Source organism: Caretta caretta, chromosome 1, assembly GCF_965140235.1.
Source record: "Caretta caretta isolate rCarCar2 chromosome 1, rCarCar1.hap1, whole genome shotgun sequence".
Classification (NCBI taxonomy): Eukaryota; Metazoa; Chordata; order Testudines; family Cheloniidae; genus Caretta; species Caretta caretta.
In genome coordinates this window covers 212,476,419-212,500,535 of record NC_134206.1, presented here as the reverse complement: position 1 = coordinate 212,500,535, position 24,117 = coordinate 212,476,419, and the positions used below count along the sequence as shown (strand labels likewise).

The 24,117-nt window shown below is 50.6% G+C and overlaps 2 protein-coding genes across 2 annotated transcripts in view; both read right to left on the bottom strand.

Annotated features, from left to right (window-relative positions):
• Window positions 1-7,062, bottom strand: part of GNB3 (G protein subunit beta 3) — a 35,252-nt gene extending 28,190 nt beyond the window's left edge. Inside the window, exon 1 of the mRNA XM_048821056.2 lies at window positions 1,950-7,062. The gene's annotated coding sequence lies outside the window, so the exon portion shown is untranslated. The remainder of the gene's footprint in view (window positions 1-1,949) is intronic.
• A 113-nt stretch (window positions 7,063-7,175) lies between these two features.
• Window positions 7,176-24,117, bottom strand: part of P3H3 (prolyl 3-hydroxylase 3) — a 29,412-nt gene continuing 12,470 nt past the window's right edge. Inside the window, exons 13-15 of the mRNA XM_048820778.2 lie at window positions 9,430-9,505; window positions 8,780-8,920; window positions 7,176-7,894 (exon numbers count right to left, since the gene is read on the bottom strand). Of these exons, the coding sequence (XP_048676735.1) occupies window positions 7,682-7,894; window positions 8,780-8,920; window positions 9,430-9,505 (430 nt within the window). The 3' untranslated portion in view covers window positions 7,176-7,681. The remainder of the gene's footprint in view (window positions 7,895-8,779; window positions 8,921-9,429; window positions 9,506-24,117) is intronic.

Here is a 24,117-nt window from a genome sequence, read left to right as displayed (position 1 = left end):
AGCATTTCCCTGGTGATGGTGTCAGATTCCCAGATGGGCCCCATGTGATTTGAATCTCACCTGTTTGTCGGCAGAGATCAGCTCCAGGTTTGGAGGTTTCCTTGGGCCCAGCTAGCCCCGAGGTTAGTGACAGACCCTTTGCCAGGACCCCAGCTTTCCCAGGCCAAGAAACATGATGGGCTGTACATGCAGGATTTCTCCTTCCAGCACCTGAGGGGTTACTTTGGCCATTCCCAACAGTTAGGCAGGAGTTGCCTTAGCCCTGTTTGAGGGAATCCTCTCTTTCCACAGTCTGTGCTTTATCCACCTCTAGCTCCTAGTTACCCTGTGATGGGCTCCAGCCCCTGCCCTTGGGGAGACAGCTCCCTGGGCTCACAGACCCCTCAGCACAGTTCCTGAGCTCCTTTCCCTTGGCTCAGTCTCAGCCCCTTCCTTGTGGTTGCCCCTGCTGGGGCCCTCCTCAGGCACATGCAGACAATTCTCAAGTCTCTCCTTTTCTTCCTGGCTTTGCCAAGCCAGCTGGATTTAGCTCTTTGACTTTCTCCCCAGAACTCAACTCCACCACCCCTCGAGTGTTTCTGTGGCTCTTCCTTGAGTCCCCCCAACCCGAGCCACATTTCAAGGTTCTCAAAGACCTGTTCAGGGGCCTCCTGAGATGCAGAGCAGAATCTCAGCTTTCATTACACACAAGTTGATTTCTTGCTCTTTTTCTTGCAAAGAGCCTTAAAAATGCAATCGAAGGATCGACAGGGGAGTTGTTCCTGGATTTCCCTAAAGCTTCCCCAGGGCAGCCTCTGGAGTCCAGGAAAGCAGCCAAGGTCACAAGCCCTTGGATTTTTGGGATGGCCCATGGCTGCATTTGTGAGAGTCAGTGACCTTCGGGCTAGCACTGATGCTTGTAGGGGTGAGCCAAGGCTCCTCTCTGCTAGCTGCCTGTTGCTGAGTGGTCGGGGTCACCTGTGGCCACCCAGAGGGGCAGCTCAGTAGCATTAGAGGCAGCATATTCTAGTGGACTAAATGGACTATGGCTAGCAAATCAATAATCCCAACACTGATCCCAGCTTCCTCTGTGGCTGTACCCCGGGTCCCCCAGCTATGAAATGGGGTTAGTAAGCATGACCCACCACGTGGTGGGGCTGAGACAACCAGCTGATGTTTGGTAGGTGAGACACTAAAATCCCCCAGAATTCACCGGGAGGACTGGCTGTTTCCCCCCAGCTCCCAGCCTGCTTGGAGAATTGTTCCTCTAGTAAAAGTTGGCGATGTGGCAGAATCCAGCACAAGCTGCTGGGCCCTGTTCTCCTGCAGCAGCTGACTAAGTGGAGACAGGATCTAAAGATCCCTCCCAGCACCAGCCCCACTAGTTCAAAAATCATGAGTCAGGCCCGAAGATCACGAGATTTAAACCAAAAATATATGTGCCTCCTTATTTCTTTCCCGTTTCCCAGCTCTTCTCCCCAGCAGCGAGGGCTAGAACTGTATTTTTTTAAATGAAAGCTGAGATTCTCAGGTAGTTACAGAACCAGGAGCAGGGGCTTTAGGAAAAGCATCAAATATCATGAGATGTGATAAAATCATGAGAGTTGGCAACACTACCAGACACACTTTTTATAGTCCATTAACTTCAGAGTGTATCCCGTACAGCCATCCCCAGCCTGCAACTCCTCAGGCCAGACTGATGAAGAACAATAGAGTCCCCCATAACCAGGAATCAGTTACCTTTCAGGCATGGGAGGTAATCTTTCTGGACCCTGTCCTTTACCCCACTTCCACCCTCCCATGCATCAGCAATGTCCTGGAGACTGTGCCCAGCTCTGTTCAGCTGCTTCCGCTCACATCAAACCAGATCATTTCCCTCTCACCTTGCATGGACCCTGTGCTACACTCCTGCCATTAGTTCTCTGTACCTCCTCACTGTCACCTCTGGGCAGTCCTCAAGCTGTACCTACCATCTTGCAGGATGTTTCTCTCTGGCTCATCTCCTCCAGCCTCTGCTCCTGAAATCCAGGCCCCTCTTCTGAAATCCTCATCTCCATCTCCTCTGGCTCGGACAATTGCAGATTCCTCGCATCCAGCCTCCAGCATCCTGGCTGTTTGGGTGCTACACCGCTCCAGAGGCTTGCTTTAGTTGACTTCACCGACTTCTCTCTCCCCCATTTCCACCATGTGGGGCTGAGAACTTCCTGCTACTCTGCAGCTCCTGCCACATTTGGAGCAGCCTCCTTGGATCCTCCACCTTACCCACTATTCATCCCATTTCCAGCCTCACCCAATATGCCTTTCCTCCCATGGCCTATTCAGTTCTTTCTCTCTCTCCTTGACTATGTTTTTAAACTCTGGAATTGGGGGCCAGAGTTGTGGGAAGCTGCTACATGGAAAGGAGTTGCACAAGATGAGGGGTTTACAGAGCTGGTAGGAGGATCAAAAGGCCAGAGGAACACTGTTAAGGAGGGATAGAAAAGCTAAATATAGAGGGAGTGAGAGAAGCTATGGCTCAGCCTCAGGTCTCCATCAGAACCCTTAAATCCCTTGGAGGAAACATTCTAAATGAAATTTGGGAATTGTTTCCAGACTCAGAAGGACAAGGAGACACAGCTGAGAGATAATAATAACTCTACCTTCCCCATAGCCTCCACTGTGCCTCATCCCAAAGTGATTTGCAGAGAGTGAGTCACCTCCCAGCTCTAAAATGCAGCTGCCTCTGGGGAAGGACATGGCAGGTGCTTAAGAGTGATACTGCACGAAAATGTAGGACAGGAAGTGGAAGAGAATCCAGTCTCAGAATTGAATCAGCAAAGAAAACTAAAGGAAGCAGAATGGAACTACCCCAAGCTCAGTGGTTCTCAAACTTTTGTACTGGTGACCCCCTTTCACACAGTGGGGAGGTTTAGATTGGATATTAGGAAAAACTTTTTCACTAAGAGGGTGGTGAAACACTGGAATGCGTTACCTAGGGAGGTGGTAGAATCTCCTTCCTTAGAGGTTTTTAAGGTCAGGCTTGACAAAGCCCTGGCTGGGATGATTTAACTGGGAATTGGTCCTGCTTCGAGCAGGGGGTTGGACTAGATGACCTTCTGGGGTCCCTTCCAACCCTGATATTCTATGATTCTATGAATGCGATTCCCCACCTTATACATTAAAAACTTTTTTTATATTTAACACTATTATAAATGCTGGAGGTGGAGCAGGGTTTAGGATGGAGGCTGACAGCTCGTGATCCCCACATAATAACCTCGCGACACCCTGAGAGGTCATGACGCCAGTTTAAGAACCCCTGCCCAAGCTGGAGATTGGCCCAGGACATTGGAATTAACGCCCTGATTTTGGGGGAAATACCCATGGATCTATCAAACCTAGCATGGATTAAGGGCCTATATTCTCAGAAGCAGCTAGCAATTCCAGGTATCTCCATTTTTGGGTGCCCAACTTCAGATACCTTAAAGGGGCCTGGTTTTCAGAGGGTGGGTGCTCATCACTTTCCAAAAATCAAGCCCCTTTAAGGTGTTTTGCTCATCACTTCCCAAAAACTGAGGAACCCCAAACCACTAGTATGTTTTGACAATATAGGTCAGCCTATTGATTAATGACTCAGCTGGAAGATGATACCTCGAACAGCACAGCAATCCCTACCACTGTGCTAGGGCATTGGGATCAGAAATGACTTGGGGGAGATGGTGCCCCCTACTGAGTCACCAGGCCACTGCAGCACAGCATCCCTAGCACCATGCTGGGGTATTGGAGCTAGTCTGCCCCCTTCGCTGAATCCCTCCATTAGCTTCCCTCATTATATTCAAGTTTCTTTTCTTCGCCACCGCTCCCCTCTTCCTGGTTGAACAGCTCTTGTCGTCGATCACATTTCCCCTCCTCACCCATTTCTCCTCCTCATTCCAGTGAAATCAGCACACTTTCCTGTGCCTCTTCCCAGGCTGCCTCTTAGCCATGAAAAGCCTCCAGCCAGGGGAGCTGGAACAATTTGCATACTGGGGGTGCTGAGAGCCATTAACCAACTGTAGACCCTGTACATAATGGGAACCACTTCAAGCCAGGGACTGCGGCAGCACCCCTAATTCCAGCACCTTTGCCTCCAACTGATCTTCCTCTGCTGTGATGCCTATAAGCAGTCAAATCCCAGCAGGCACTTGATCTATTGATAATAAACTAAGCAAATCTATCTTTGTTTATAAAAAATGGGTCTATTCAATTATCATCATGCCCTGCCCCCTTCACGTATCGCTCATGTTCCTGGCCTATAAGCTCTTCCGGCCAGGGCCTGTGTCTTCGTATGCGTTAGTACAGCGCTTAGCACCACTGACTGGGCACGTGGGTGTCACTGGAACAGGCGTATTAAACATATCATAAACCAACTGTAATGGCTGAGTGGAGAGTGCCCCCCCCGCCCTGCACCACAGCCCCCCAGTACCACATTGGGGCACTAGAGTCAGCACCGACTCCGAAGGGTAAGCACGCCTAGGGAGTCACCCACATCACCTCATCCTGTTTGAATGGGAAGTGGAGAAAATCGTTGGGAGGAGCTGGCTGCGAGGGCAGGGGTTGAACCCTCCGGTTTATATCAGCCCACGTGGCCTCACCCATCTTGGAAAGGGGGCTGCAGCTCAGCTGGGGCTGGAGAGCCTTAAATAAAAAAGCAAAAGGCACAGAAGGGCTGAGGATTAACAGGGGATGTCATGGTCCCTGTGTAATCCCTAGGCAGGTGCTGTGTACTTGCCCTGGTAACCCTGAGTGTCTTCAGAGCTGGATAGAGAGATGATCCCCTTCCTCTGCCTCGGAGATCAAAAGGCAAGGATAAAATTACCTTGATCTTGCTCTTTTTCTCCAAATGGGATAGGAGCTTGTTGCAAAGAGACGGGTGGGGAGCACAATGAGTGTGTGGGGTCCTATTGGAGAGTCTGACTCCCAGCTCCCTACAAGGGGGGTTATATACCCCTGTGACATGCTGGAAACTGCTCTGATTTGCCCTGCTAGGAAGGGGTTTCTGCATCCCATGTACGATAGAGATGAGTTGATTTTAACCCCAGCCTTCCTCCTATAGAAACATCCCCTTCCACAGGCTACACATCTATGTATAAAATGAGACCAACACCCAGGGCCCCCCCAGACCTGCAGAGAGGGTCACATAAGGCACCTGGGACCCACTTGGGCATACAGAGCCACCCAAATGCCAAGGAGACAGAGTTAGGCTCAGGGCAAGCAGCAGCAAAGGAATGTCCTTACCGTGGTCTGTGGGGTGAGGTGGCTGCTGTCCCCTCCTGGTTGGCACTCCCTTTGTCCCCTGGGGATTTAGTCCCCCGTCAGGATGGGAGCCCCTAGTCACGCAGCGATCCCACTCAGTCCTTCCTGTCCTGGCGCCAGCTATCCACACTCTCTGTGTCCCTCTCTCACTCTTGGTATATCAGTCTCTCCCAGGACTGATCTCCCCATGGGGAGCTGGGAGGCTGTGTGTGTGGGGGTGGGGGGAGAGGTGATTTGGGGAGGGCTGATTCTAGGAGCAACGTCAGGCAAATTAAATCAGACACCAGAGAGTTGCGGAAATCGGATTGGGACTTAATGCAAAGCAGGTGGTATGGGAGGGGATGGAGGGACAGGAGAGTGTGCTGCTTCTGAAGGGAAAAACACTGCACAAAGATTTGACTCCCTTTGTTTGTTAGTAACAAACTAATCAGATGAAGATTAGGCAGAGAGCGCTAGGATCATAAAATGTGTGGTGAAGGGGCAGTGCCAGACACTGAATCCCAACAGCCTTCTGAGAAATAGCCCCTCATTGGGACAGGGCTCAGGTCGTAACCTGACAGCAGGGGAAGAAGGGCCTGTGCCCCTTGTGGTATACTGGCCACCCCCACACAATAGAAACCCTCAGGTATGGGGGCAGGGCTGGGATCATGGCCCCAGGAGGATGCAGAGGTGGGATGGGGAATAGTATTGGGTGGGCTGGCAAAAGCATTTGCTTGAAGGCCTTTTGACAGCTGCTTTTGCAGGATGCTGCTATGGGGGATTATCTTGGCCTCAATCTCTTTTAATCTCTCCTGCAGCTTTGGCCCAATCCTGAGATAAATACCTTTTAAGAGATCTCATCTGACGTCAGGAAGCATCAATCTAATCACTCAGGCCACCTATGGGCCAGAGCTAGCCACCACAGCTGCAGTGCCTGGTCACCTCAGACAGGCCTATGGAGGCTGGTGAGAATAATCGGTTTCCAAGTCTTCCCCAAATACAGGGAAGAAATTATATAGGAGGAGAGATGTGACACTGCCAATGGATGGGGAGTGGGAACCTAAAACCCACACAGTGATTTTTTTTTCTTTCAGCTCCTGGCCATAGAGTGAGAGTAATGGATAAAACAAGATGGGATGTTGCCAGGTGTGGTTGGGAATGAATAACTGGTATCAGTAGATATGCATCAGAGCAACTCCTCAAGTCATTAGAGTGTAAAAGGTTTGGTAGCATCTGCTCAACCTCCTCATCCTCCAAAGCTCACTGGGATGAGATTAACCATACACAGCAGCTCTGACTGGACAGTCTGGGAGCCAATGGCTGTGTATGGAATAATGACCCAATCATTATACTACACTTGTATTTCTGTCCTTGGTTCCCCCCACAGCTCTGCCAATGCTCCTCAGTCGTGCCCTGCAGCCCCCTGCTATTAGGCTGTCTCTGCCTTCCTGTCCATTTCATGTAGCCTGGCTTGTTCTCTGGTTCTAATCCCTCCCAGAAATGGGGTTATTGCTCTTTTCAATATTCCCTCTTTCTCAGCTCCTGTTTGACTACCATATAATCCCATCTCTGAATGCTAATATCCTGGGCAGTGACAGCAGATTGTTCTTATCCCAGCCTGGACAATGATAAATGCCCTGCTCCTCCTGTAAGTAAGAGTGAGTGAGAGTGTGTAAGATGCCTTGTTTCAGGGTAGCAAGTTCCCTAGAGGAGATCCTCAACCTCACAAGGATCAGGCCCATGCCAAGCAGAGCACAGCTCTCCCTCCCCTCCATCACGTGTATCTGCTGGGAGGGGAGTGAGTCTTTGGAGCCTGGTTTGTTTTCCCCTCTTCCAGGACTCAGTCTCTCTCCATCATTTGTTAATTAAATCTCAATTCCTTTCCCATCCACCAGGCAGATGACTCTTCTCTCTCTCGCCAAATAGGCCCACAACTCCTCTCAGTCTCTGGTTGTTCATTTGTCCTTTATTTCCTGCAGTCACACCCCTGACCCTCCTTCTCAATCTTGGGACTCTCTAGTCCAGGGGGAAGGAGATGGCAGGTGGTTGGCCTGGGAATTCCAGATGCTTCTCTCATTCTCACCCAATCTCTGAAGAGTAAGAAAATCCCCCACCCAAAAAGGTCCCAAGAACTTTCCCCTGCTTTGCTTCTATACAAATATGGATGGTTCTATTGGAAGAAAGAAATGGGGGGAGCCTAGCTTGTTAGTTCTAAGTGACAAAATAATTCTCAGGTCAAGGGAGTGAATATGAATCTGGGCACCAGGGCACTTCCTGTTCTCCTCATGATGCAATCATTTTGTTTGACATGATCTGATGTCACTGAGAAGCAAGCTGCATCCCTCCCCATTTTGGGGGCAAGTGAACTAATAAATTGCCCTAAACACCTCCACCCCATGTCCCGAAGCTACCAGGCCAGCGTGTGGCCCTGCCTCCTGCTGTCACGCCTTGCTCAGAACTCATCCCTGGCTCGCAGCTTCTGGGGCTGCCCAGACTCTGAGCCTGACGTACGTCTCCGGCTTGTGGATCTGGCTCTTCCCTTGGGCATAGGGGGCTCTGGTGAAGCCCCACTGTGGTCAGCCCTCATATGCTCCTCGACATCTGTGTGTGATGGTTCCTGCTCCATGTCCCCCTGTCTCATCAGGTCCTCAGCCTCCATCCGCTCCTGCAACCAGAGGAGGAGAGGAGTTTGGTACAGCCCCTTTCCAGTTGGGGTCTCCACCCTGCCCCTCAGCACACATCCCTGCAATGGGACCAGGTACACTGTTCTCCCCAGTAGGGTCCCAGCCCTATCCTGCAGGACTCACAGTGTTGCCACCCTCAAGAGATAAAAAAATCCATGAGTCAGACCCTTAAAAATCATGAGATTTGCACACACAAGAAAAACCCAACCTCACAAAAACCCCAATCATAAGATTTTTAAAATATCTATTATATTGTGTTTTTTCGGTCTCTGCCTCCCCATCCCTGTGTGCATGTGTCACAAGCTATGCTGCCCACTCCCCCACATGGAATGGGTTTTATCCCCTGCTGCAGGAACTCACCCACACATCGGCCCATCCCCTCTCAGCAATTAACACTGTCCCCCCACTGCACTTGGTTCTGCCTCCTTAGCCCCCATCAGTTCAGTCCCCGCAGCCTCACCTGTGCTCCTCCTGGGGTTCTTCACTCCCCCTTCTAGGCCTGGGGCTGCAGCAGGGTCCCCCTCCCCCTTCCCAGGCTGGGGGGGTAGGCTCTTCAACTCCCCCTACATCTTCCAAGGCTGGGTCTTGGGGGGGTGGGGGAAGAGAGGTACTGGCCTGTCCTGCTGCTCCCTCCCCTGGGATTCCTACTGGGCTTGATAGGGCAATCCCTCTCAACTGCTCTCCCCAGTGGAGCCTCACCCAGCCCTGGTGGGAGCCCTCACACACTGCTCCCATTACTAGGCCCTGCTCTGGAGGAGGGATGTACTCACAAGCCATTCTCCACCATGGGACCTGGCCCTGTCCTGGTGCAATCCTCCCAGGGTACTCCCTCCATGGGCCCCTGACTACCCAAGGGGCGGCATTACCTGCTCTGCATGTTCCGGAGAGAGGGTGTACCAGAGGGCAATGGCACAGCGCCTCCCACGGGTCACTGCCCACACACCATGAGGATTCTCCCCTCCAGAGTTGAAGGCCACCAGCCTCCCACATTTGGGGTGCACCTGAGCCTGCCACAGAGAGGAGGAAGTGATAAAGCCAGGGGTCTCACAGGCTACACCCCTAGTTCTGTGGATGGCCCTTCCCGCATCAGCAATTCACCTGGGAGGCTGAACTGGGGTACGGCTCCTGTAGCATTAAGGAAGTGGGCTTTGACAGGGACTCTGACTTCAACCAAAAGCTGCCCATGGACAAAATGGGCAGCAGGGAGGGGTAGAAAGGGAGAGAAAGAGGAAAAGGAAGAAAGAAAAGCACGTTTGGGATAGAAACAGAAAGACAGATACACAGAGGCTGTCAGAGGATGGGACACAGCAGCCAGGAAGGTGTTAACTTCTCCCCTGTCCTGAGATTTTCCTAAATTTGCCTTTGGCTGCCCCAATTTGAATCTGCTGAGTTGCCTGGGCTGGATTATTTTGGAGGGGCCTAGCACACAACTGGCTCCCCCTCCCCAGCATCTGCCTTCAGGGTTAACTCCCATCCCTTCAGCCACCCTCCTACCCCGGGCCAGGCTCAGACTTACCGTAATGGTCACTGCATCCAGTTCAGTGAAGAACAGGTCCCCACCATGGAAGTCATCATTGAGGTAGAGGATCCCACTGTGGAAAGGAGGAGACAGCAGCTGGATAGTGGAGAACTGTCATTCCCCAAATCTCCTGACCTGGCGAGGGGCTCCCTGCTGGGCTCAAACCTCCCACTCTCCAAAAAGGCTCCTGGGGCGATCATGGAATTACAGCCAAGTGAGCTTTATGGCTGTGCCAAGGCAAACTGGTTGAAACAATAATTAAACAATAAGAAAACTCCTAGAAGTTCATGATCTGATGGGCTACAGCCTGCATGGATTCTACAAAGGAAAATTTTATCTCACTGATCTCTTAGAAGTCTTTGAATGTGTCAGTAAAACATAACGGAGAATCAATGGACATAATTTAGACTTTCAAAAAGCTTTGATAAGGTTCCACATAAGAAGGTTTAGATTGGATTGGGGGAGGTTTAGATTGGATATTAGGAAAAACTTTTTCACTATGAGGGTGGTGAAACACTGGAATGCGTTACCTAGGGAGGTGGTAGAATCTCCTTCCTTAGAGGTTTTTAAGGTCAGGCTTGACAAAGCCCTGGCTGGGATGATTTAACTGGGAATTGGTCCTGCTTTGAGCAGGGGGTTGGACTAGATGACCTTCTGGGGTCCCTTCCAACCCTTATATTCTATGATTCTAAGCTACTGAAGTAGTAAAGTCACAGGATGAGAGGCAGTGTTATAATGGAGCAAAAAATTGGCTCCAGTACAGAAAATAAAGAGTAGGAATAAATGGTCAGTTTTCATCCTGCCTAAGGATTAAGAGCAGGGGCCTCAAGGATCTGAGCTAGGCTTAATATATTTATTAATGATCTGGAAAGGGCCCTGGGTAAGCAATGAGAAAGCAAAATCTGCAGATGACACAGCATTATTTGGGTCAGAGAGACAAACACGCTAGGGGAATGAGCAACATGGTGGCAAATGAAATTCAGTACTGATGAATGCAAAGCAACACACAGTGAAGGAAAATAATTAAATGATTTGTACACCTTGTATGGTTTTAAATTTACTGTATCAGCTCAGGAAAGTCAGGATGTCACTATAGACAGCTGAGTGATGACCTTTCCTCAAGGAGGAGCTGTGGTCAAAAAAGCAACCAAGATGCTAGGATGCATAAAGAACGGTAATAATATGGAGAATACCATAATGCCTTTATATACATCACTAGTGTGTCCTCACCTGGATACTCAGCACTGATCACCCCATCGCCAAAGGATACTGCAGAACTAGAGTAGTTCAGAGAAGATCAATGAGCATGATCAAGGGCTTGGAAATACCATTGCATGAAGAGAGACTGAACAGACTGGAATCACTTGGGAGAGTTGCCTTAGAAAAGGGGGGGAATAAGAAGGGACTGGGATGGGGTGCACTCACCTCTTGCTAGTACCCCCGGTCGAGTATGTGCATGCCTGCACTTTTTCCCCCTCAATTTCTTGTGCTCACAGTGCCTCGTCGGCCACTGCACTTGTCAGCCGGGTCTTCGGTGACTCAGCCCTCTGGCCAAGTCACACTGTCCATGTGTGAAACAAACCCACCCCTTCTGGGGTACACACTCCAAATGTCCCCAGTGTCCTGCAGCCCTCTCTGGGCTCAGTCTTCTAAAACAGTTCCACAGGGTCCATCACAGTATCCTCAGTTGGGTGTGTCCTCTACAGCCCTCCCCAGGCTCAGTCTTTAACCAGCCCAACAGGGCCATCATGGTGCCCTAGGTCGGTCCAGCCAGGTTGAAAGGCTCCTACTCTGGAACAGAGCAGCATCCTGAGGGCTTCTTCCCTGGGGACTCCTTGCCTCTACTTGAGTCCTCAGTGACCCCAGCCTTCCTGGACTCAGTTCTCTGACCACAGCTCCCTGCTGAGTCAGTCCCAGTAGTGCAGTCCCCTTCCTTGGGGTGCCACAGTTCTAATTCCCTTCCTTAGGGCATAGCCAATTCCCCCCAGTGGGTGGTCCCAACCCAAGGACTCTTTAAGTATAGCAGCCTTGTACTGCATCCCTTTACTAATTGCTGCTCTATGTTTCCCTGGGCCACTTTCCTGTAGCCCATCTTAGTTGAGTCCCAGCAGCCAACCAGAAGCTATCCTGGTTCCTGCCAGTAACTACCTGCTTTGGCCCCTGCAGCCAGCTAGGAGCACCTCTTGCTCCCCTAGTCCCTACAAGCAGACTGAACTCATTATGGCCCTGCAGCTCCTTTTATATGAGTCTGTTGGGCCCTCATTGGCAGCTCCCTGCAGCCCCTTTCTTGATTGGCTGCATCCCATGCAGCCACTCTAGTCAGCTTGGAGGTCCTCCCTATTGCTCTTTTTTTAGGGCAGGGTGTGGCAGGGCTGCGAGGCCTCCAGCAGGGGGCCTCAGGGCCTAGTTCACCCCCTCACAGGAACGTTATGAAAGTTGATTCAATAGTGATTGGTCTAGTGAAGAGACATCAAAAACTTTTGTTCTCCCCTTCTTGGAACACAAGAACAAGGGGACAGTGATGGTGTATACAGTAACTCCTCACTTAACATTGTAGTTATGTTCCTGAAAAATGCAACTTTAAGTGAAATGATGTTAAAGTAATCCAATTTTCCCATAAGATTTAATGTAAATGTGGGGGGTTACCCATTCCAAGGAAATTTTTTTTTGGCAAACAAAAGGCATTATGTACTGTACAATACTGTGGTTGGGAAGTGCCCCTGGCTTACTCTACACAGGCACAGCCTGCTGCAGGCAAGGACGCTAGGAAGCACCTTCGCAGCAGCAGTGGCAGCTTACCTGGAGAAGAACAGGCGCCAACTTTGCCAGGGGATGCCTCTTCCTGTCCCTGCTTCACTCCAGGCCCACCTCTTCCCACCCCAACTCCACCTCCTCTCCAGAGCACAGTGCATCCCCGCTCCTTCCCCCATCCCCCAAAAGTCCTAAGTGCCGCCAAACAGCTGTTTGGCGGTGCTTAGGACTTTCTGGGAGGGAGGGGGAAGGAGTGGAGATGTGGTGCTTCCCCACTCCTTCCCCTCCCTCCCAGCGCTTCGCGCTTAGGACTTTCTGGGAGGGAGGAGGAGGAGCGGAGATGCGGCGCTTCCCTGCTCTTCCCCCTCCCTCCGAGCACTTCCCTGCTGCCAAACACCTGTTTGGCGCTGCTTAGGATTTTCTGGGAGGGGGGAGGGGTGGAGACGCAGTGCTTCCTCACTCCTCCCCCTCCCTCCCAGAAAGTCCTAAGTGCTGCCAAACAGCTGTTTGGTGGTGGCAGAAGCGCTGGGAGAGATGGGGAGAAGGCGGAGAAGAGGAACTTGTGCAATGCTCCCTTATAAAGTTGCTGCTCTTCCACAAAATCTTACAAGCAGTGGACAGAGCAGGCAACCAAACGACGTTATAAGGGAGCATTGCACAACTTTAAACAAGCATAGAATCATAGAATCATAGAATCACAGAATATCAGGGTTGGAAGGGACCCCTGAAGGTCATCTAGTCCAACCCCCTGCTCGAAGCAGGACCAATTCCCAGTTAAATCATCCCAGCCAGGGCTTTGTCAAGCCTGACCTTAAAAACCTCTAAGGAAGGAGATTCTACCACCTCCCTAGGTAACGCATTCCAGTGTTTCACCACCCTCTTAGTGAAAAAGTTTTTCCTAATATCCAATCTAAACCTCCCCCACTGCAACTTGAGACCATTACTCCTCGTTCTGTCATCTGCTACCATTGAGAACAGTCTAGAGCCATCCTCTTTGGAACTCCCTTTCAGGTAGTTGAAAGCAGCTATCAAATCCCCCCTCATTCTTCTCTTCTGCAGGCTAAACAATCCCAGCTCCCTCAGCCTCTCCTCATAACTCATGTGTTCCAGACCCCTAATCATTTTTGTTGCCCTTCGCTGGACTCTCTCCAATTTATCCACATCCTTCTTGTAGTGTGGGGCCCAAAACTGGACACAGTACTCCAGATGAGGCCTCACCAATGTCAAATAGAGGGGGACGATCACGTCCCTCGATCTGCTCGCTATGCCCCTACTTATACATCCCAAAATGCCATTGGCCTTCTTGGCAACAAGGGCACACTGCTGACTCATATCCAGCTTCTCGTCCACTGTCACCCCTAGGTCCTTTTCCGCAGAACTGCTGCCTGGCCATTCGGTCCCTAGTCTGTAGCTGTGCATTGGATTCTTCCATCCTAAGTGCAGGACCCTGCACTTATCCTTATTGAACCTCATCAGATTTCTTTTGGCCCAATCCTCCAATTTCTCTAGGTCCTTCTGTATCCTATCCCTCCCCTCCAGCGTATCTACCACTCCTCCCAGTTTAGTATCATCCGCAAATTTGCTGAGAGTGCAATCCACACCATCCTCCAGATCATTTATGAAGATATTGAACAAAACCGGCCCCAGGACCGACCCTTGGGGCACTCCACTTGATACCGGCTGCCAACTAGACATGGAGCCATTGATCACTACCCGTTGAGCCCGACAATCTAGCCAGCTTTCTACCCACCTTATAGTGCATTCATCCAGCCCATACTTCCTTAACTTGCTGACAAGAATACTGTGGGAGACCGTGTCAAAAGCTTTGCTAAAGTCAAGAAACAATACATCCACTGCTTTCCCTTCATCCACAGAACCAGTAATCTCATCATAAAAGGCAATTAGATTAGTAAGGCATGACCTTCCCTTGGTGAATCCATGCTGGCTGTTCCTGATCACTTTCCTCTCATGCAAGTGCTTCAGGATTGATTCTTTGAGGACCTGCTCCATGATTTTTCCAGGGACTGAGGAAATGCATGTTCCCTAATTGAGCAGCGATGTAACTCTGAAACAACGTTAACCGGGAGGACATTAAGTGAGGAGTTATTGTATAAACTTGGTGAAAAATGTGGGCATTTGTTCCAGGTCAGTTGTAAGACCCTGAGGATAAAAATGGACATGAACAAATTGTTGTGGTTGATGACAGCCAACAACAGTGGGTGGCCCAACAACAGCAGCAGTACAACTAGCTGTTCCAGCAAATGGCTACCCAACAACAAGAGCAAGCAGCCCAAGCATAGGTGCCAGCTTCCTCCGAGCCCGGGTGATGCTCAACCCCAGGCTCCACCCCCATCCAACCCCTTCCCCCAAACCCTGACCTCTTCCCACCCAGTTCGACCCCCTCCCCCCAGCATGCTCCATCCTCACTCCTCCCCATCCCTCCCAGAGCCTCCTGCATGCCGCAAAACAGCTGATCGCAGCGGGCGGCAGGCACTGGGAGGGAGGGGGAGGTGCTGACTGGTGGGGCCACAGGTGGGTGGGAGGAATTGTGGGGGGGGGAGGGACACTTGGTTGCCCGTGGATGCTAAGCTCCCACTAATTTTTTTCCAGGGGTGCTCCAGCCCTGGAGAACCCACGGAGTTGGCACCTATGAGCCCAACAACAACACCAGCAACATCAGCTCATCTGGGAGCTGGTTACATAACAGCAAGAACAGCAACAACATTTGCTTCAACAGGTGGCAGCCATTTTACAACCCCACTGGGAACTGCGTGGCAACGTGGGCAGCGGTGACCATGAGATGGTCGAGTTCAGGATCCTGACACAAGGAAGAAAGGAGAGCAGCAGAATACGGACCCTGGACTTCAGAAAAGCAGACTTTGACTCCCTCAGGGAACTGATGGGCAGGATCCCCTGGGAGAATAACATGAGGGGGAAAGGAGTCCAGGAGAGCTGGCTGTATTTTAAAGAAGCCTTATTGAGGGCATAGGAACAAACCATCCTGATGTGCAGAAAGAATAGCAAATATGTCAGATGACCAGCTTGGCTTAGCAGAGAAATCTTCCGTAAACACAAAAAGGAAGCTTGCAAGAAATGGAAACATGGACAGATGACTAGGGAGGAGTGTAAAATTATTGTTTGAGCAGACGGGGTGTAATCGGGAAGGCCAAAGCACAATTGGAGTTGGATCTAGCAAGGAGTGTGAGGGTAACAAGAAGGGTTTCTACAGGTATGTAAGCAACAAGAAGAAGGTCACGGAAAGTGTGAGACACTTACTGAATGGGGGAGGCAACCTAGTAACAGATGATGTGGAAAAAGCTGAAGTAGTCAATGCTTTTTTTGCCTCGGTCTTCACAGACAAGCTCAGCTCCCAGACTGCTGCACTGGGCAGCACAGTACAGGGAAGAGGTGAGCAGCCCTCAGTGGTGAAAGAACAGGTTAAGGACTGTTTAGAAAAGCTGGACATGCACAGGTCCATGGGGCCGGATCTAATGCATCCGAGGGTGCTGAAGGAGTTGGCTGATGTGATTGCAGAGCCACTGGCCATTATCTTTGAAAACTCATGGCGATCGGGGGAAGCCCCAGACAACTGGAAAAAGGCTAATGTAGTGCCCATCTTTAAAAAAGGGAAGAAGGAGAATCCAGGGAACTACTCAGTGTCTGGAAAAATCATGGAGCAGGTCCTCAAGGAATCCATTCTGAAGCAGCTGGAGGAGAGGAAGGTGATCAGGAACAGTCAACATGAATTAACCGAGGGAAAGTCATGCCTGACCAATCTGATTGTCCTATATGATGAGATAACTGGCTCTGTGGATATGGGGAAAGCGGTGGATGTGATATATCTTGACTTTAGTAAAGCTTTTGATAAGGTCTCCCACAGTATTCTTGCCAGCAAGTTAAAAAAGTATGGATTGGATGAATGGACTATAAGGTGGATAGAGAGTTGGCTAGATCGTCAGGCTCAACAGGTAGTGATCAACAGCTCGATGTCTAGTTGGCAGCCAGTATCAAGTGGAGTGATCCAGGCAGGGCTGTCCTTACCCATACGCAAAGTACGCAGCTGCATAGGGCACCAGGAAATTTGCATGCTGCTCCAGCCCCTGCCACGCCTCTTCCCCAGGGCCCCCGACCCTGCTGTGCCCTAGCCCCGCCTCTTCCCCGCCTCTTCCCCACCTCAGCCCCGCCCCCATTCCACAAGCGGTCAGTCCTGCACTCACTGATAAGTAGAGCAACCTGGCCCCAGCCTGCTCCGCTCCCCTGGCTCCCACCCGCGCAGCCAGCGAGTGCTGGGGGGGTGTTCCCCCCTCCCCCCAAGCCTGGGAGCCAGGGGAGCAGAGCAGGCTGGGGCCGGGTCACTCCACTTCCCACAGGAAGTGGCCAACCCCCTTCCCCCCCAATCCCCCACGGAGGCCTGGGGCCAGCCCCCCACCCCTGCTCCTGCCCACGGAGGCCTGGGGCGGGGCCCCACACAGCCCCCTGTGGAGGCCTGGGGCCCCACACAGCCCCCCCACGGGGGGTGGGCTGCATAGGGCACCAAAATAGCTAGGGACGGCCCTGGATTCAGGTGTCTTTCCTGGGGCCGGTTTTGTTCAACATCTTCATTAATGATCTGAATGATGGCATGGACTGCACCCTCAGCAAGTTTGTAGATGACACTAAACTGGGGGGAGAGGTAGATATGTTGGAGGGTAGGGATAAGGTCCAGAGTGACCAAAAAAACTGGAGGATTGGGCTAAAATAAATCTGATGAGATTCAACAAGGACAAGTGCAGAATCCTGCACTTAGGACAGAAGAATGCCATGCACGGCTACAGGCTGGGGACCGACTGGCTAAGCAGCAAATTTGCAGAAAAGGACCTGGGGATTACAGTGGACGAGAAGATGGATATAAGTCAACAGTATGCCCTTGTTGCCAAGAAAGCTAACAGCATATTGGGCTGTATAAATAGGAGTATTGCCAGCAGATTGAGGGACGTGATTATTCCCGTCTATTCAGCACTGGCTACATCTGGAATATTGTGTCCAGTTTTAGGCCCCTCACTACAGAAAGGATGTGGACAAATTGGAGAGAGTCCAATGAAGGACAATGAAAATTATTAGAGGGCTCGGGCGCAAGACTTATGAGGAGAGGTTGAGGGCTCTGGGCTTATTTAGTCTGCGGAAGAGAAGAGTGAGGGGGGATTTGATAGTAGTCTTCAACTACCTGAAGGAGGGTTCCAAAGAGGATGGAGCTAGGCTGTTCTCAGTGGTGGCAGATGACCAACCAAAGAGCAATGGCTCAAGTTGTGGTGGGGGAGGTCTAGATTGTATATTAGGAAAATCTATTTCACTAGGAGGGTGGTGAAGCACTGGAATGGGTTACCTAGGGAGGTTGTGGAATCTCCACTCTTAGAGGTTTTTAAGGCTCAGCTTGACAAAGCCCTGGCTGGGATGATTTAGTTGGGGTTGGTCCTGCTTTGAACAGGGGGTTGTATAGATGACCTCCTGAGGTCTCTTCCAACCCTAATTTTCTATGATTCTACGATAAGTGTGAATCTAGTTGCTGGGACCTTGAGCCTCACCATGATATCATAGAATCATAGAATATCAGGGTTGGAAGGGACCTCAGGAGGTCATCTAGTCCAACCCCCTGCTCAAAGCAGGACCAATCCCCAACTAAACCATCCCAGCCAGGGCTTTGTCAAGCCTGACCTTAAAAACTTCTAAGGAAGGTGATTCTACCACCTCCCTATGTAGTGCATTCCAGTGTTTCACCACCCTCCTAGTGAAAAGGTTTTTCCTAATATCCAACCTAAACCTCCCTCACTGCAACTTGAGACCATTACTCCTTGTCCTGTCCTCTTCTACCACTGAGAATAGTCTAGAACCATCCTCTCTGGAACCATCTCTCAGGTAGTTGAAAGCAGCTATCAAATCCCCCCTCATTCTTCTCTTCTGCAGGCTAAACAATCCCAGTTCCCTCAGCCTCTCCTCATAAGTCATGTGTTCCAGACCCCTAATCATTTTTGTTGCCCTTCGCTGGACTCTCTCCAATTTATCCACATCCTTCTTGTAGTGTGGGGCCCAAAACTGGACACAGTACTCCAGATGAGGCCTCACCAATGTCAAATAGAGGGGGACGATCACGTCCCTCGATCTGCTCGCTATGCCCCTACTTATACATCCCAAAATGCCATTGGCCTTCTTGGCAACAAGGGCACACTGCTGATTCATATCCAGCTTCTCGTCCACTGTCACCCCTAGGTCCTTTTCCGCAGAACTGCTGCCTAGCCATTCGGTCCCTAGTCTGTAGCGGTGCATTGGGTTCTTCCATCCTAAGTGCAGGACCCTGCACTTATCCTTATTGAACCTCATCAGATTTCTTTTGGCCCAATCCTCCAATTTGTCAATATGAACCCCCCAGTCAAACTCATGAAGATTGGGCCAGGCTATGACCCTGAAGCTCTCCTAGTCACTTTTGAGAGGGTTGCCACAAGAGCTCGATGACCAGCTGAACACTGGGCTGTTTTACTGGCACCAAATCTTACCAGGACGGCTCAATTTGCATACCAGAAGCTTGATGCTACTGATTCCCAGGACTATGCCTACATCAAGGAGGCCATTTTGGATACCTTTGTTATGGTAGAAACCCACTGATAGCACCTTCACCAGGAAAGATTTCCCCAGGGGGCCCTGCTCTGAGCAGTGCCACAGAGTCTTTAAGGAACATTGGTAGAGTGGCTCCAGCCTGAAAAGCAGACTGGGGAACAGGTGACCAAACAAGTGGCTCTGGAACAGTTTATGCAGATTCTCCCAGCTGAGGCGTCAAAGTGGCTGTTGTGAAACTTGACTGAAGTCATCAGGCTGTCCGAAAATTATTTACCGGCTGCAGGCCTGATGGCGGGAACATCCAAGACAGAAAATGCTCGTCCCAGGGGGTCAGTGACTGCAGACCACAGTGCCTGCCATGGAGGCACCCTCCAGGGAACCAAATGTCAAGTCCTCCCCAACAGGCGAGCAGCATTATGACAAAACCTGTAAGCCTGGCCCCAAGGGGAGGAAAGGGGGGGGGGAGCCCAGTCCTGAAGAAAGGCCCCTGCACAGGCATCCAACTTTGCCCAGAGCAGGCCAGGGGTGGAAAAATCCCCTCAGCCCAGGAGTTGCTTCTCATGCAGACAATGAGTTTATTTCAGCCACGACTGCCCCTTCATGGAGTGCTCCTATGGGTAGGCATTGCCAGCAGTCACCCGGGCTACAGAAAGAGGCCCAGCCAAGATGTTAGACTCTCTATGGATCAATGGAGTAGAAATGCCGGCCCTAACAGACTTGTGGTGCAGTCACACACTGATCACAGAGCAATTAGCAGGACTCAGAGATAACCCAGGGGAAACCATCTCTCTCCAGTGCGTGCACAGCGATATCTGACATATTCCATGAGGGAGGTACAACTCACAGTAGGAAGCCACACAGGAAAATTATGGGCAGGTGTGGCCCATACATTAGTCTACCCAGTGATTTTAGGCAGGGACTGGGAATTCTTCCAGGAGGTCAAAAAATTATGAGGTAACAAACCCCTGAAAGGGAAACGTAGTAGGAATAGAGAGCCTGAGACATGAGGCCTTGTATAAGGGTCCCTGGTATAAGGCGTAAGGCCTGAACTAAAGTCAGGCCCCATTACAAAACATGCCTACTTCCAAGTTCACTGAATGTGGCAAGAACAGGGCTAGTATTGCAAAAACACAAACACTGGAAGACGTGCTAGATACAGGACAATTGCATAAACACATTCCAGAAGGATCGTGCCAGAATACCCCGATACCAAGTTAAGGTATAAACAGCCTCCCTAAAAATGATCCAGGGACATAGTGACCCCTCCTAAAGATAAGGTCAGGATGACAGGGTGATGAATAGAGATGTTTTGATAGAACCAACATGTAAAGCTACTGGCCAGGCAGTAAGATCCATCTGAAGTGGTAAGGAAGGCAGGGATGGTCAATTATGATATTCACCAGCCAGGGAAGAGAAAAGGAATGCAGATTCATCATGTGAACCTGCTAATGGCCTGGCGGGAACAGGAAGGCCGGCCTCCTCATAGCACCAGCTCCACCCGAGTTCAGCCCACAGGCATCCTTGGGCCGCAATGCTGGATTGGTATCCACAGTGAAGAATTACAGCCTGAACAAAAATAACAGTTACTATGGCTAATGGAAGCTTTCCCGCAGTCTTCTCAGCACTGCCAGGATGCACCCACCTGGCCTACACACCACATGGACACTCAACAAGGAAAAAAGGTCCGAGAGAGCCTCCAATCCCTGCCACAGAAGATGTGGGAGATGGTTCCCCAGGAACTACAGGCCATGTTAAACTCAGGGGTGGTTGAGGAGCCCCCTTGCACTGGTGCTGAAATCTGACTTGTCAACCAGATTCTGCATCAATTTCCAGAGAGTAAATGCTATACTGAAGTTCAATGTATACCCTATGCCTAGAGTAGAAAAGTTGCTAGACAGGCCTGGGGCTGCCAAGTACATATCCACTCTTGACCCTATGAAGGGTTATTGGCAGATACTTCTGACAACCGTAGCACGAGAGAAGACAGCATTCTATACACCGTTTGGTCTCTACCAATTTCAGATCATGCCCTTCAGCCTTCATAGAGCCACGGCCACCTTCCAACAACTGATGGACTATGTACTTTGATGACACAGGCGTACATCGACAACATCATCATTTATAGTTACGACTGGAATGATCACTGAAGACACCTCACCACGATACTGCAATCCCTCAAAGAGGCAGGGCTAACGGCCAACCTGGCCAAGTACAGACTGCCAGCCAAGAGGTGGGCATCTGAAGCTACTAGTGGGTAAAGTACAAGCCTTAGAGCAATGGCCCATATCAACCACAAAAAAGCAGGTGCGTCACTTCCTGGGCCTTGCTGGATACTACAGACACTTTGTACCAGGGTTTGCCACCATTGCCGACCCCCGGATAGACCTGATAAAGTACGTGAGCCCTAAGAAAATTTGATGGTCTGAAGTCTGCAACAAGGCATTTAAGCTGAAAGAACAGCTAAGCCAAGAACCAGTGCTTTCACTCCTGGACTTTTCCAGGTGATTCACTTTGCAGACAGATGCAGGTCTTGGAGCAGTATTTTCGTAGGCGTTGACAGAGGAGAACACCCCATCCTATACCTCAGCCAGAAGCTGTTTCATTGAAAAATATCCTACTCCATCATCGAGAAGGAAGCTCTGGCTACGAAACGGGCTGTAGACGCATTATGATATTATTTGTTGGGGAATCCTTTTAGTGACAGATCATGCTCCTCTTCTCTGGCTGAACTCAGTGAAGGATATCAACCGAATGATCATGCGGAGGAACCTTTGCTGCAGCCCTATCATTTTCAAGTACTTCACTGAGAGGGTGGGACCATAAGAATGAAGATTTTTTTTCATGGGCAGGGGAAGAATGAGAACCACCAGGGAGCACCCCAGCACCAAACTTGAGGGGGAGGGTGTGTGATGGGGTGTATAACTGCTTCAGTTTCAAGAGCAACTCTGGGCCCAAATGACCCCACGCTGGCGCACCTGCAGAGCATGCTCCAGATGGAGGAGGGAACTTAAAAGGAAGGCAGACAGCTTAGAAGGGGGCTGACCAAGCAGGGGGAAGGACCTACCTTGGGAGCCCCTGAGAAGGGGTGCTACAGGAGCCTTCTGTGACATTTTATACCAGTGGTTCTTAACCTTTACTGCAGCCTGCACCCCTTTGGTTCTCAAAATATGTTCTCGCACCTCTTATCAAAAATCAAAATATGTTCTCGCACCCCTTATCAAAAATCGTTGAAGTAGGTCAGTTTTTTAAACCTAGATATGTTTTTTGTTTGTATATTACAGTAATCATTAAAACATATATAATGTTAATAAATACATAGGTTTGATGAAACAAAGTAGTTGTACTTACGTGCCTGTGCTTAATTTGTGTTTTCGATGACTTACCTTCTAAACAAATCTGGCATGTCTCGCACCCCAGAAAGGACATCTTGCACCCCCAGGGGGTGTGTGCACCCCAGGTTAAGAACCACTGTTCTATACCTTGGGGGAGCATACTGTAACCCCCATTGTCCTCATTTTCATATAATCGTGATCTTACATATCAAGCATGCCTTGTAAGGTATCAGGGGAAAGGTTATGATCAGCTGAAAGTCATTTCTCTATCTATATACGTGTATCATTAATGCATATGAAGTTATGAGAATTGTGTTGTATGGTGGTCACTAAAGCATGCTGTAAGTTGTGGTATCAGCCAGATATTAGCTCCCCAGAGGCAACAGTAAGAAAAGTAACCAATGCCCAGGCGGGGTGTCAAACAACCCATCAACAACCATTGTCCAGCAAGGGAGCTACAATGCAATGACTCGCCTGCATGGGACCACACCAGGGGAATTGCTCAACCTCTCTTGGAGAGATTCAGCAATCCCCTTCAGACATGCCTGGACTTGTGCTCCCCAAGCACATGGACTGAGGGTACAAAACAGACAGTGTGGACACATACTGGGCCCTTCTCCTGCCCCCACCTATGTTGCAAGCAACCAAGACACTGAGAAGAATACAAGACTCCAACATAGGAGATTGGCCCAGGTTTAAGGAACTGTATATTAAGGACTGTAATATCCAGTGGGGTGAGAAAAACTGCATAATTTGGTTGCTGCCCAGTCTAATAGGGTTGAGAGTTTAGACTGTGTGCTTATATTTTATTTCTTTTGGTAACTAACTCTTTTTGCCTATTACTTAATATCACTTAAAATTGACCTTTTATAATCAATACATTTGTTTAATTGTTTATCTTTACCAGTGAGTCTGTATGAAGTGTGGGGCACATCTGCTCAGGTTTTACAAAGGCTGGTGTATGTCCTCTTTCCATTCTTGAAGTGGTGAACCAATTAATATATTTGCACTGCCCATCTTGAGAGTGCAAGACGGTGTATTCCTGGAGTACAGTGCTGGGAGCTGGGGGGATTTGGCTCTGAGGCCTTTCTCTGCATGATTCATGAGTGGCTCTGGGAGCACTCATGCAACCTAGCTGTGTGGGGGGCTCCACATCCGGTTGTGCTGAGTGATCTCAGCACCTGGAGGGGTTGCTGCTGGTCACTAGCAAGGCATGAGAGACAGCCCAAGCTGGAGAGAATTAAGGGGGCATAGCGGTCCCATGGTCCCAGGCTGCACCCCAGGGATCCCATCACACCTTCCTCTGGAAAAGAGGAGCCTAACTGCTGGGCCCAGGCAGACTGAAGGTGCTGTTAGTACCTTTCTCTGTTACCTGCTCACAGCAGACTGCAAAACTTGGACTACACAGTGGGTGGTAGGAAGCGGCCTTGGGAGGGCGGCCTTAAGGTGCTGGATTTGTGGTAACCTTTCCATAGTTCTGGGTTGGAGCCTGATGGCAGGGCCGTCCTTAGGCATACACAGAATACGCAGCTGCGTAGGGCACCACATAATTTGGGGCACCAAATTTCATGGTGCCCATGGCAGTTGTATGCTTCGTATGGGGCACTGGCTCCAGTGGCCAGCCCCATCCCCCAGCCAGCCCCCCTGCTCCACCCTCGCCCTGCCCCCATTCAACCCCTTCCTCCAAGGCTCCGCCCCTGTTCCGCTCCACCCCACTGCTTTCCACCCCCACCCCACCCCTTCCCCCAAGCTCCCTCTCCCAAGCGACAAGGCCCACGGGATTATTAGGGGTACTGGAGCCGGCAGAAGGGTTCAGGCCCGCCCCAGGACTCACCAGCAACAGCAGTGGGAAGCAGAGTGACCCGGCCTCAGCCCGCTCCACTCCACCAGCTCCCAGCCACGTTGCTCCGCTTCCTGCTGCTGCTGCTGGTGAGTGCAGGGGCGGCCCTGACCCCTCCTCCAAGCCCCCTACCCCAAGTAACAGGGCTGGGAGCTGGGGGAGCGGAGCGGGCTG